Source organism: Anabas testudineus, chromosome 8, assembly GCF_900324465.2.
Source record: "Anabas testudineus chromosome 8, fAnaTes1.2, whole genome shotgun sequence".
Lineage (NCBI taxonomy): Eukaryota > Metazoa > Chordata > Actinopteri > Anabantiformes > Anabantidae > Anabas > Anabas testudineus.
Genome location: NC_046617.1, coordinates 11,620,515 through 11,635,013, shown reverse-complemented (window position 1 = coordinate 11,635,013; position 14,499 = coordinate 11,620,515). Strand labels below are relative to the sequence as shown.

The window sequence follows — 14,499 nt, the reverse complement described above, 5'->3', positions numbered from 1 at the left end:
TTACAGATTATAAAAACAAAAAAGACAGAATAACTACGGTAATCTATGTGAAGTCAAATACAAATACAAGACAGAAAGGACAGCAATGCAAAACTCTCCCATTTGACATATGAGTGCATGATACTTCAAACAGCACTTAACTGTGTCCAAAGAAAAAAATCAAGTGTTAGAACAATAATAGAAAATGCACCATGTGCTGTGAGAATATTAAGGTGCATATTATTGAATCCATCCAATGATCAAAACTGTCTAAAGAGGTTAAAGGGTGTATTGCAATGCGAGTAAGTCTGTTATCATAAAACATTGATTATTTGGAGCATCCCTCAGGCCTTAGGTAAATTGCTCCTCTCCCTGACAAAAATAAACAAACTTGAAATAGACAGAAGATTGTATCTACAAACGCAGAGGGTGAAAACTAAAAACTAATTTAGTTTAGAAATTTACTCCAGACATTAAAATTCAATAAGTGAAATCATGAAATCCACTGGACATTTGATGTTTCCACTATTTCAGCCATATTTCATGGTGTAATATTCAAATTGTTCCACTAGATAACGCTATTTCACTATAACAAACCTTGACAGCTGAGAGTTACTACAGTTTGTATATTTACTAAACTTTCCCCAACCTTCTACTTTTTTTTTTTTTCCTAGAAATTGCAGCACAGCAATAGTTTTAATTGGAACAATAAAACTGAAAATGAATGAACTGAACTGTAGACTGACATTTACCTGCTTCTGCGCCTCTCTCTCTTCATAGTCATGTCAGACTGCCGACAAGGATTTAGTCGTTATGGGAATATATTATTTTAACACATAACTCGTCATGTATGCATTGTGGAATCATACTAAACTGCTGAAATATTAAAATATATATTGTATAGTTATTCAAGCACTACTTTGAGTCATATTTATCTTCCTTACATTTCTGTTTTGTAAATTAAGATTATGATGAATGCGCTTTTGATAAGGATGATCACCACGGCCTGGTCCATGTGGAGAGAATAGATCATCAACAGGGGCTGTGAATATATCAGCTTTAACATCTAAAACATGTAAATGTAAGTCATTGTTGTATATTAAATCAAGCTCTCGTTTTATATATATATATATATATATATAATTTTTTTTATGATATGAATGAATGTAGGCACAAAAATATCTATGGACCTAATGCTAGCTGTAATAACCCAATTCCACATTGTTACTCCACTTGTAATGAAGAATTCATTTCTTCTTATATGCACAGTACTTATTTATACATTTCATGATCTTTTCATTAGTCTAAGGTGTAAAAACATTTTGGTTGCATGTTTTCTTTCTCATCTGTTCTTAAACATTTTTGCCTCCTCATATAGACATTAACGAGTGTCAAAGAGAAAACGTTTGTGGTCAAAATGCAAAATGCATCAACATACTTGGAAGTTATTTTTGTATATGCAATGCTGACTTTTTGAACTAACGTCTGACAAATCTAACCTCTCTGTGAAAAATGAGCAATGTGAAGGTGAGGCGGTAGATACGATGTGGAAAATACTTTTTTATGCCATATTAGATGTTACTGATTAGTTCTTTAGCACTGACAGGTATCAGATATGAAAAGCAGTTATCTTCATTATACAGTATAAATGCTTTGGTCACTTCCTGTTACCACAGAGTTAAACTGTGATGTATTCAAGGACATGAACAATCTGAAATTGGTATCTCTGCACCAGAAACTGTTTTATCACTCTTCTGAATATTTTTCAAATGCCTTTTGCCTCATACTTGTGCACTTGGGTATCATCATCACCCCACCCTAAGAAAAGCTGAAGTTCCTGATAAGACCTGACTCTACTCTCCTGCAAACATTAGTGTCAAAGAAACCCCTCCCCTGGCAGTCAGTCATGTCATCATGTCAGTTCAGGAGCAGGAGCAGACGAAGTTTCAAAACAGAGACATAGAGAGAGCATGAGAGAAAGGAGGCGTTGTTGTATGAGCTGAGAGACGACTCCTTGCTGCAGTTTTCATGTATTTTATTTGCTGTTATCAGTGATGTTATAGTGTAGCTACTTTTTTCCATACGTGTCACTTTGACTGGTGGACACAGATTTTTTTTTTTTACTTTTCTCTGAGTCACAAAACCAACTGGGTCAACTTAGGAAAACGTTGAGAAGAGAAAAGAACATATGACTCTAGAGAGCTGAATGGTTTGTGTTCTGGTTGTTTTAACTCTCGCTATACTGATCTGAACATTGTTTCCCTCTTCACCATGGCAGCCAGATGGAGCCTCCTGATACTGGGTGAGTCACATCTGTCATTCATTTATACAGTAGTTGAAATGAAGAGAAAACCTGAATTCTAAATTCTGTAATTGCCAACAAATGTGTATTTTTTGTGTATTTATTCTAGTTTTAGATTTTAGAGAATTAACAAACTAACACTTTAAGTATAACATATACTGTATTAGTAAATGTATACATTTTACTGACCACAATGTTAATGTGAGGCTCCCTGAAGGAGCCAGAGTCTCAGCTGTTGAACACTGCAGCTGTTCAGCACAGCAGCTGGAGTTAAACCTCCATCTGAGCCCTGAAGAAGATCTCTGTTCTTCTGCTTTTATAGTGATATTTATACACCATGACCTCATCATGCAGCACCCACAGCACTACATGATGCTATGGCACTAAGTAAATGCAATGAGAGATTGTAGCAAGTGCAAACCAGAAGTATTTGATAATGATCACAATCTTAGTAAACATGTTTCAATTTATTAAGACAACTGTCATCTAGATCAAGATACCAACTGCATTTTTTTCTGAAACCCTCTTATTACAGTTATATAGCATGTACATCTATTCCCCATTAATTTACTAAGTCCCCTTGAGTTAGTTCTTAAATGTTTAGTTTCCCAGACCATCAGAAACATTTTGTACTTTTGCACTTATTGCTTTATATCTACTGTATCAGTATGTATTGCTATAGGGAGAAAGTTAATGTCAGAAATTGTTAATAGATGTGTTTTTAAAAAGAATAATAATGTCCCTGCTTCTATATACATTACACCCATCTGATGTTGTTTAGGTAACCAGAAATAACACTGTGCCCTCACCGCACAGGATGTAAAGCTACTTTGTGCTTGCACTGTACCAACTGATGTTTCCTCACACATAGGAAGCAGAGTTGTCCAGACACCCATTCAGTATGTTTTCATTTTTAAAAGTGGTGCAGATGATGTTTGAACAATTTGAGGAAATGAGGGAATTTGTTAATTTAAGCTTGAGTTCAGCTGTGTTGTGTTAATGTTCAGAAAATGATGATGAACTGACAGTTACCTGCATCTTTTCAGTTGTGCAACTCTCAACTTTCTTCATGGTGATGTCAGACTGCCCACGAGGATTTAGTCAGAAAAGGAGAACATGCATAGGTAAGAAAAATAAATGTATTTTAACAAATAACTCATCATTTATGCATTGTTGAAGCATACTATACTATCAATCAAAGATTATAAATTAAATTTGCATTTGAAGTTGGTTATTTCTAAACTGTATTTTTCTGTAGTTTAAAAAAAATAATGATAAATATAAATATTAAAATATATATTGTATATTTATTCAAGTACTACTAGTTGAGTCATATTTATCTTTCTCCAATTTCTGTTTTGTGAATTAAGATTATGATGAATGCAGTTATGACCCTGGTCCATGTGGAATGAATACAGTCTGTCACAACACAAATGGCAGCTTCTACTGTCAGTGTGCTGATGGTTTCACAACATCAACAGGGACTGTGAATATATCAGCTTCCTCATCTGAAATATGTAAAGGTAAGTCATTGTTGTATATTACATCAGTTCTGGCAAAAACTTTGAACAATATTTCATTAAATTCTAGGATGTTATTTAAATATATAAGTGCTCTTGTTATATTTTTCTTTGAGATATTGATGAGTGTCTGGAGGACAGAAACATCTGTGGACCTAATGCCAGATGTAGAAACACAGTTCCATATTATTACTGCACTTGTAATGAAGGATTCAATTTCACTACTGGAGTAGAACATTTTAACCACAGTGACAATGTAACATGTAGAGGTAAGATGTTCATTAATACCCTCAATGTAAGAAAATACTGTGGTGCATTATGTGCACAGTACTTATTTATACATTTTTAAATCTTTTCATTAAAGTGTAAAAACATTTTGGTTGCATGTTTTCTCTCTCATCTGTTCTTAAACATCTTTTCCTCCTCATATAGACATTAACGAGTGTCAAAGTGAAAACATTTGTGGTCAAAATGCAAAATGCATCAACACACTTGGAAGTTATTTTTGTATCTGCAATGCTGACTTTGAACCGACGTCTGGCAAATCTAACTTCTCTGTGAAAAAGGAGAAATGTGAAGGTGAGGCACTAGATACGATGTGGAAAATACTTTTTGTGTGCCGTATTGGATATTATCAGTATCAGATATGGTTTATGCAGGTATCTTCAATAAATAAATGCTTTGGTCACTTCCTGTTTCCACAGAGTTAAACTGTGATGTATTCAAGGACATAAACAATCAGAAAGAGGTAACCCAGAAACAGTTTTATCACTCTTCTGAATATTTTTTAAATGCCTATTGTCTCATACTTGTGTGCACGTCCTAGAAATTTCCTGTTGCATCTGATCTTGTGATGAAGTTGAGACAAATCTGTCTGGAGCTTACAAGCACGAAGAGTCTAACAGCGTCTCTGGATGAAGATATTTTAAAGGTATATTTGCACATATAAGAATATAAATTTCATGTGATTTACCAAATAATTACAGTTTATCATAGTCATAACAAGCACTGAAACAGTAAGTTCTACACATCATGCCCACATGTTGTTTAGACATCTCTGTACAACCATGCAGGCAGTTTTTTGTTGAGCTGAAGAGAGGTGCCTCTAGTAACACTGTGAGAAACACTGTGTCATTACCTGTGTGTCTTCGCTCTATCATAGCTAAGCTGCTTCCTCTCTGTCTCCTGCTCTCTCTGTACTTTTCTGCAGTCATCCTCAGCCTGGAGCTGTATATCTCCAGAATCCAGTTGACCTGCCCAATGTTCTTGCTGCTTGTTGTTGTTTTTTCTTGCCTGCTGTTCTTTTTCTCTCCTCTTTCCACTCACCCCAACCAGTCGAGGCAGATGGCCGCCCACCCTGAACCTGGTTCTGCAGTTTATTCCTGTAAAGGCAGTTTTTCCTCTCCACTGTTGCCTAAAGCTTGCTCGAATGGGATTGTTGGGTTTTCCATATACGTTTTTATACAATTATACTCTGTAAAGTCTTTAACCTTACACTGTTAAGTGTCTTAAGATAACTTCTGTTGTGATTTGGCGCCATACAAATAAAGGTTAATTTAATTGAATTGAAAATTGATATGCAGTCTGAAAATCTGCTTCAGTCTGACTCTGTCTCCTGTTTCTCTCTACACATGGTGATGTTTCTTCCTGTACCTCTCCTCTTCTGTAGTTACGTGAGTCGCTGTCTGCCATCAACAAGGTGCTTTCCAGTGGATTTCTCAGTGACAACCGGAAAGTCTCAAATTTTCTGGACATTGTGGAGAATGCGCTGAGACTCATAGGACCCTTTATAAAGACCCCAAGAACAAAGATATCCTCCAATTATACAGGTTAAATATTGACTGACATACGCTGGAGATCAAAATTAGAGAACAACCTACAATTTCCAAAATATCAAGGTCACTCCTTAGTCTTATTTGAATTTATCTAAACAGGAGTAAAATAGCATATTTCAGAAGTTACATATATTCTGAAGCACAATATAAAAACATGAAATGTTTGAAAAAGAACACTGATCAAAATTAGAGAACACTTAGACTTAGATACCCCCCAGTTATTGGTGTTCATTTAGCACCTGGTGTTTATTTCCTTAATTATCTGACAAATCCTATTTAACTGGCCAATTATTCCAGTTTTAACTGACTTTGCAACATGGTTAGCTGTCCTCAAGTGACATAGCAAGAGAAGTTGGTCGTTCCAAATCTGTGATTTCCAGAATATTGCATATTTACATAATGAAAGGGAGAATCAAAATCTAGATTAACCTAGGTCCAAAGTTCACTTTAGTGATGAAAGCAAGTTTAATTTATTTGGCTCTGAAGGGAAAAAACATCAGACCAGATCAGGTGGGTAGAAACAAATGAGTAAAAGGTGCAGGAGGAGGAAGTGTCATGGTTTTGGGAATGTTTTCTGCAGCAGGAGTTGAGCCTCTTTTACAGCTACATTGCAGAGAAGAAGAGCGGATCGAATCACTCTAGAGCAGTGTGACAGACAAGTGTTGTCCTGTGGCCACAGCTGTGCTGAATTCATTCAAAGCAAGGGCCTGTACACCTCCGACTAATTGTTGACTATTGTAACCTTCAGAAAAAGTAGTTGTTGTCTTTCTCCATGCTGCAGTCATTGCTGTTCTCTAATTGTGATCATTGTGTTTTTTGAAAAATAAAATGCGTTGGTTATTTTGTAAAACACTGTTCTTTAGCATGGTGTAGCAAAAACAAAAATTACTTCAATTGTTGAGCAATGTATTTATGAAAAAATCAAGTAGTCATTAATAGTTCTTTAATTTTGATCTCCAGTGTTCATTGAAGCAGCTGGATTTATCTTTTCCATTTATCCATATACAAAATATACACAATGCATTTATAACTGTTTCACAAACAAAGTTTGTTAACAAGTTTGGACCATAATATAGACCATAATATATATATATTTTTTTTTTTGGTAGAGTTCTGAATGCTTATAGAAAGGCAATCTTTGTTTGTGCTTCACAGAGCTGGAGCTGCTGGTACATTCAGGGCCTGACTTACCACAGGGAGCTGTAACTTTATCATCTAGGCAAGTTCAGGTGCACATGAACCTGGAGACAGCTGCAGGAGATCCATCCGACTACCCTGGTAATGGTCCTGCCTACATTTGAAACCTCTCTCATCAAGTCATTCCAGATGTAATGCATGTCCACTTAACCAAGTTTTACCCTGTTATCATTCTGAAAGGCTTTACAACACTGTCCTTGCTGAGCTACGCAAACCTGGAGGACTCTGCTGATGGATTTTTTGTTGGAATGAAACCACAGAAGAACCAACGTTTTCAGATCAACTCTAAAGTCGTGACTGTCACCGTCAGTAACAGAAACACCAGCCTCCTCAAGGAACCAGTCAAAATAACCTTCCACCACCTGAAGCAGGTAGCAAATCGTTTGCCCCAAAGAATAATGATCAGATTCTTCACCAGGAAAATAATATTTCTACATTTGCCATTAATAATACTTCTCTGTTTATCTCTATTTTGTTTGACAGTCAAATGAAAGCCACACCTGTGCATTCTGGGATTCCTCACAGCAAGGTGGGACGTGGTCTGCTCGTGGCTGCAGTGTGGTGGAGTCCAACTCTGAATACACTGTGTGTTCCTGTACCCATCTGAGCAGCTTCGCTGTGCTCATGGCACTCTATGAGATGGAGGTCAAAACTCTCAGTTGTTTTCAAGATAAACAACAAGTCACTAGCCTTAACAAAGTGGAAACTTTAGTCTGTGTCCATGTACTGAATCATCACCCCTCTTTCTCACTCTCTACAGAACAAGTTTGAGTTGCAGGTGATCACCTGGGTGGGTCTGTCCCTCTCACTAATTTGCCTGTTTATCTGCATCCTCACATTCTTGTTCATCCACTCCATCCAAAGCCCAAGAACCACCATCCACCTGCACCTCTGCATCAACCTCTTCATTGCCAATCGGATATTCCTGGCAGGCGTCTCTCGTACAGAGAACCAGGTAAATGCTGCATGGTCCATATGAGTGCAGTAAAAGTTTCTGATACATTAATGGTTTATGCGTGTACTGAGGATTTATAAAAAACAGTTGCGCAAGTATTTTTTCTCTTTCTTTCTCACTGTTTCTCAGTTTCCTTTGTCCTTTTCACTGCTGTCATGCTGATTTTTATCTCTCTCCCTTCTGCATTAGGTTGGATGTGCTGTAGTAGCAGGGCTGCTCCATTTCTTCAACCTGGTAGTGTTTAGCTGGATGTGTCTAGAGGGAATCCAGCTCTTCAGGATGGTAGTCCTGGTCTTTAACACCAACTTCAAAACCGCTTACATGATGGCAGGTGGCTATGGAGTCCCAGCTGTAATTGTCACTGTCACTGCATTAGCTAATTCTAAAGCATATGGCACTCTGACATAGTAAGTTCTCTCTACTGATGCTGATATTGTTAAATTCATGCTTCAATCCAAGGCCATGTTAACTCCTCATCATAAACTCTCAATATACATTGCAGCTGTTGGCTGAACCTGGAATTCATATGGAGTTTGTTTTTCCCTGCTTGTGTCATCATAACTGTAAGCAGGAAAATAATGACTCAGTTGAATAATAACCTATATACCTAAAACTGACTTCAATGCTGTTTAAAGTTTCATCTCGTGTTGCTTTCAGATAAACATTTTCTTCATCCTCATCACTGTCTGGAAGTTGGCACAGAAGTTATCGAGTTCAAACCCTGATCTAGACAATCTGCATAAAGTAAAGTGAGTCACCATTAACCTGCAAGGTGCCTGCAGCAATTAGGTGCATGTACAGGATCCTGTTTATGTGTCAGGGGCATTGGCTTTCAGCATGGCATTCCAGCCAGACAAGCATGTTGTTGTTTCTGGGTGTCGCCCCTGGGATTGCCTCGTGAGCTTTCCACTGTGTACCCAATGACAGGATGTATGTATTACACAGTGTGTATCTTTGTTGCCTCCTGCAGGGCATTCACCATTACTGCAGCAGCTCAGCTGTGCGTGTTGGGCACCACATGGGTCTTTGAATGTTTCCAGTTCGTGGAGGGTACCATAGCCACATCTTACCTATTCACCATCTTTGGCAGCCTCCAGGGCGTCATGCTCTTCATCATTCACTGTCTGTTTTGTAAGCAGGTTAGTCATGCTCCTCTCGAAAATCAGGAACAAGCTCTGCTGCTTCATCTTGTCAAAACTCTTTTTGTATTCTGATATAAGGTGAGGGAGGTGTATGGAAACATCTTGTTCAAATTCTGTGCACCTCTGAAGAGCAGCTATCGGAGTTCAGCTACTTCAGCTGCAAAGCACATGTAAGTATTAAGTTACATTTCACCACAGTGACTTGTGAGAAAAGGTTAACCTTTTCAATCATCAGATTGCAGCAAACATGGTGCTAAGTTATTTACAGTAGCATCAATTTTCCGGTAATCATATCTATCTTTATACATTTTTAGAAAGTGTGTTATCTAAAGAAGGTTAGCAAATAGTGTTATCTCATTGGTAAATGCAAGATGCCTTCATTTTCTGCGTCGTACTTATATGAACAGCATTATTATTATATTATTAATTGAGTTATTTGTGTTCTTTGTTGGTGAAAAAGCAGAGATTGTACTGATGACGCACGCTCAAAGTGTCTGCTGTCTCTCCTTTACATTGTCCTCAGGCATGAAGCAGGACCTGGCATACAGGAGAGTCTCACATTTGAGGAGCTGTGATTTGGGAGCAAAACTGGATTTATTTCATGAAGATTACCATCACAGATGCTGCCACTGCATGTTATGACCCCAGTTGTAATTTGGTTTGTAGTATACTGCAGTATATTAGACTTTTCAACCTCCTTTGTGTGTTTCTGTGGATCGTTCTGTAAGAGAGGAAGCATACGTTTTTTAAGATTGGCTCCTCCTCATCCAGCTCTGGTGGCCATTGTCACACACCTTGTCATTCAGTCTATTGTATGTAATTCGTAGAAAGGAGATCTAGAGGTGTTTGTTGGTGGGGGGTTAATTATTTTGTTTCTTCTTCTTCTTCTTCTTTTTCCCTTGTTTTCAGTGTGTAACAGTGTAAGTACATTGTTGTGTTTCTGCTCAGAAAGGTAGAAAGTCTGAAAAATTATTGTACAGTTCTGCCTTCAAGACAGGCATTCGTTAAATGATCCAGAAAATTCAGTTAAGGGAAGTTTTATTTATTATTCGTGACCAGTTAATAGTAATTTACTCCAGCTATAAGACAGTTCTCTTGTTGTGGCAAAGTGAGACTAAGTTAGAAATAGGACTTGAAACAAACAAACAAGACAAAAACTAGTGCATAACTAAGGAGGCAGACCACAAGAAAATGTGATTACTTTTAATTTACTTTCGGTATAAATGAGCTTTGTAATGACACTCCTCATTATGCCTGAGTTGTAGAGAAATGTTTTGGGTTTTTGAAGAACCCCGTTTTCTGTAACTAAACTATGAACTAAACAGGAGATTTTGAATATCGCCCTTATGTTTAAAAAGTCAGTATAAAGAATTTACATTAATACATAATTAAAATGTGTTCATTTCTACACCCTCATCTAATGAAAAGTGTAAATAAATAAATAAAATTATGGTGAAATAAATGACCTTCTTGATCAGCTGTGGGTTCCTGAAATGGACACAAGGAGGCTCCATGTACTCTTTTGTAAACTTATGTGAGCCACACAAGAATCTCGTGTGTCAATCTTGTTACAAACATAGTTGAAGTAAAGTTGATTCCATCTTCAGCCCGACAGTGAAACCCAAACAAACCACCACAGATCTATGACAAATCTAATGGGAAACATAGAAACCTTCACTCAGCTGATGAGCTGTCTAATCCAGTGGCTCATCTACCAAACAGTGACCCGTCATGGAAACAGGCCTTTATAGTAGGCGCTTGGGCTGGGCCTGGTCAACGTTGAGGTTAAAACTGCAGTCATCAACTTTAACTTCCTCCATGACTCCGTCCTCCACTGTCTATGTTTAGACTTATTTTGTTTGGAGATGATGTGATTGTGCAGAAGGAGGAACAGCCGATCAGGTATTAGTATTTTAGGTTGAAATTCTGTATCATGAAGTTGTAAAAAGCTGAATTGCAAGATACCATCTTATCATATACATGTATACACAGTGGCAACTCAAAGTACTTCACGTCAGCATGAAAGCAATTCATATTAAATGACGCACTTTGCGCTAATACCCTTGAATCGGAAAAGGAAAGACTCCCCCAAAAAAGTATTTAGTCATTATACTTTAGTTTGACTATAATGAAATGTGATTAATGTATCACCTATTGTATAGATTTTCACACCCAAAATTAACTGAACACCTCCAGCACCTTGGGAGTGCCATGTGCCTCTCCATCTGTGTGCAACTGCTTGTTGCTTTTTGGCTCGATGGTCAGAGGGACCCCAACCCAAACAATTACATCTCAGTTTCCTTTGAATGACCACTGATAATAACACAAAGAACATGTTCATAAAAACTTAAAACAACATAAAAGCACAAAATAATAGGTTTTCCATACATTCTGTTGTTAAGGCCTAGTACAACATGGGCCTGTGTTAAATGTAATACTGTAAAATACATTCTTCATTCACCGTACCACATCACATGAGTTGTTTCACCACACACCTTGCTGTAGTTACTTTACCACATGTTCTGTGTTATTGGACCATACTGTGATACAAATTTCCTATGTAAAGTTTGTTTCCCACTACCTGCACACAGGACATGCTGAGGTACGCCAGGAAACCAGGCAGAGAGATTACAGAAACTAGCATTGGTAATGTGCTCAGATTGGCCTATCGATTACTCACAAGTGTTTTAAATACTAAGTTAATAAATAATAAAAGAAGGCATGATAAACCATGTGTAGGATGACATATTCAACTTCTCTATGAAGGAAATAATATATTTTGACTGCAGTAAATCGATTATAAAGACCTGGGGTGGCTCACTCCAAACTAAATTGTTTAAAAAGACTTATCAAACTGACATCACTGGTATTTGTTAAGTTTCCTGTGTTGAGCCATTTTATTCTTCAACATTCACTACCACAGCTTTGTAGGCCTTCACAGCCCTCCGAGTGTGAAAAGCCCCCCACAATTTAACACACTCGAGACAAAGTTAACACCTGTGTGATATATTATTATAGTATTCTACATTTGTTTTTCTAGTGTTGCACTGTCACCAACAGTTTGCTAAGAATATAATATTTTCTAAGAGTTGTCACAGAAAATACCCTCGCAGGCAACAGGTTTGTCACCACTTCCACTTCCTCCACTGTGAAGTCAACAGTCTCTACAAGTTTCATTAAACGTGTGACAGGTTGAAAAGTACATGTGCACTGTTCCCTTACATAAGTGCTCAAGAACATCTTTTCATAGCTAAGGAAATGCTATTTCACACATAGCACAACAATATTTGGTGCATTGCAGCAGGCTGTAAAGTTTGGTCATTGGTGTTGGTTCACTAAAAAGGTTTTTGCATGTGAACACTGCAGATGTTTTAAAGGTAGACGAGTCAATCTTTTACTTTATGTGCAACATTATGGAAACACTGTAACACGGTAAGCAGAATGATCTCCAATAACCCTATTTCACTAAGGTCATGCATTTAAATAAGTTAGCGTCATGTTTTTTTTGACGCATCCTGTTTTCTTTCCTTCTCTGCCTGTCTCTTTCCAGTTGTCCCCTTCTCATTTCAGGCACAGCCCCTCCCTCTGCCTGGTCTCCCCCTGTGTTTCCCTGCAGACTCATCTCACGTTATCAGCACTCATCTCCCACACCTGTCTATCTGTCTGTCCAACTCACTACTCCCCTGTCAGCCTGTCAGTCTCTTCTGAGGAACTCACCTTCCCTCCTGCTGGAGCTACAAAGTTGCCTCTCACCTGCTGAAGATAACCCTCTGTGCCCTCTTTCTGCCTATCAGTGCAGTCGCCTTGAGTATTTTTTTTTTTTAAATAGAATCTTACCACATTTTTTATTGTTTAATAATAAAGAAAGTGAAAATTTGGCAATACCCTCTTTGGGCTGGTCACTTCATAAAAGATGTAAAGCAGAAGAAAAAGGGGGAAATAAAAATCAGATAACAAAGCCATTTTTAAGTACTTTGTAGTTTCTATAAAGGGAAATGTTGCACAAGGACAGAAAAGAAACTTTGACAGCTTCTGCCTTTCTGTCTTAGAACATCTTTGTCTCTCTGGTTTATTATCCATACAGGAACTTCAGATCACTACATGTTCAGCCGGCTTCATGTGGTTCTGAAGCTAAAAGGCCAGCATTTTGCCACTGAATGTTTCACACAACCACTGCCAGTGTGCACTATCCAGACATTAAAAAAAATGTATTTCACAATCTTTTCAAAAGTGGACATAATTATAAATTATAATAGTTGCTATAAAAGTCACTTACTGGTCAAATTAATTTGCATAGAAGGATTTCAGTGTTATTCCACACATCATAAGCCATAATAGTTACATATAAGAACATTTAAATGACTGAAATCAAGTTACAGTCATCAGTATGAGACACACAATAGTTAGAGCACTTAGGCTCCACACTGACCTTTTTGTTCAGGGTTTGTCAGGAAGTTGTTGAGACAGCTGGGCCATACTGAGGTCCTTCCTCATTGTTTGAGAATCCAGAAAGAAACTAAAATTAAACAAAGTCAGCCAACACAAAACATCCCAAACCCTATATGCACATTATCTTGCTATGGGCAGGAAGGAGGTTGTGAGATAACAGGACAAGTCCTGGATGCCAGCCATGATCATATTGGCTGGAAATCAATCCAGAACGCCACAATTACACTGTAGCACTAGTTAAGTCAGACAACTCAAGTGGGACATTATTATTTATTAATTGAATAGTACACAATGCGTAAAAGTGGTAGTAGTAATAGTAGTAGTAGTTCAGCACAGCATCTTTTGTTTGTTAGTTTTTTGTGATCTCTTTTTAATCATGTCTAATGATACTGTAAATAAGATGTGTTCATTATCATATCACACTGAGGCTATGTATGTCAGTGGGGGGATAAATAAGTCATTTTGCTTTAATGAGCAATTTCAAAGAGAGAGACCTATTTAAAGACTGGGGTTTTTTTAATTCAAGCTTATGTCAGTACATTCTGACTTAGGTCCCTCTGTGAGCTTGCTCGGTGGCACAGCTGCACCTTAACCCTCCCTGAAGGCCTGCTGTCTATCACCTCTATGTTCCCAAACCCGCAAAAGCCCAAGTCCAGTTCATTGTTTAGTCGTGTGAAATGATGCAACAACCACCCTGCCTGTCAGAGAGCGCTGGGATCTTGTGACTAGACCTAAAAGTGACCTTGTCCTTGTGAGATTGAAACGAGAAATGTTGCTGAAAATTTCACAATTACTTTTGTTCCATTAGTTTGTTCTTCTAAACAAATATAGCAAGTCTGCGTTTCCTTTTTTTTTTTTTTTGTTCAAGCTGCGCAAACCTGTATATGTGGAGTGGGGCACTTTGCAGTACAAGTGTTATGTGTATTTAAAATGTGTGATAAAAAAAAAGAACATTATGTCCCCTCATGCAGAGTTGTTCTCAAAGCTGCATTTCCTCCTACTCACATCAGCATATTCCAAAGTTTCTTTAGTGAGCATTAGTGCTTTGCTTTACTTTACTTGCCCTTTCACTTAGCAGACATACAGTTGCTCTGCCTTTAGGGAGTGGGGAATTACATAT

At 37.7% G+C, this 14,499-nt stretch overlaps 1 protein-coding gene across 1 annotated transcript; it reads left to right on the top strand.

Annotated features, from left to right (window-relative positions):
• The first annotated feature begins 1,935 nt into the window (after positions 1 to 1,935).
• On the top strand, positions 1,936 to 10,036 carry LOC113156633 (adhesion G protein-coupled receptor E1-like). Its single transcript, XM_026351874.1, has 18 exons — positions 1,936 to 2,281; positions 3,328 to 3,405; positions 3,652 to 3,804; positions 3,918 to 4,070; positions 4,234 to 4,380; positions 4,506 to 4,549; positions 4,628 to 4,732; positions 5,471 to 5,630; positions 6,792 to 6,914; positions 7,014 to 7,204; positions 7,317 to 7,478; positions 7,594 to 7,788; positions 7,978 to 8,195; positions 8,291 to 8,351; positions 8,446 to 8,537; positions 8,759 to 8,927; positions 9,009 to 9,100; positions 9,454 to 10,036. Exons 1-18 carry the CDS (start codon positions 2,251 to 2,253, stop codon positions 9,503 to 9,505), a joined length of 2,226 nt encoding a protein of 741 aa, XP_026207659.1. The 5' UTR covers positions 1,936 to 2,250; the 3' UTR covers positions 9,506 to 10,036.
• The last annotated feature ends 4,463 nt before the right edge of the window (positions 10,037 to 14,499 follow it).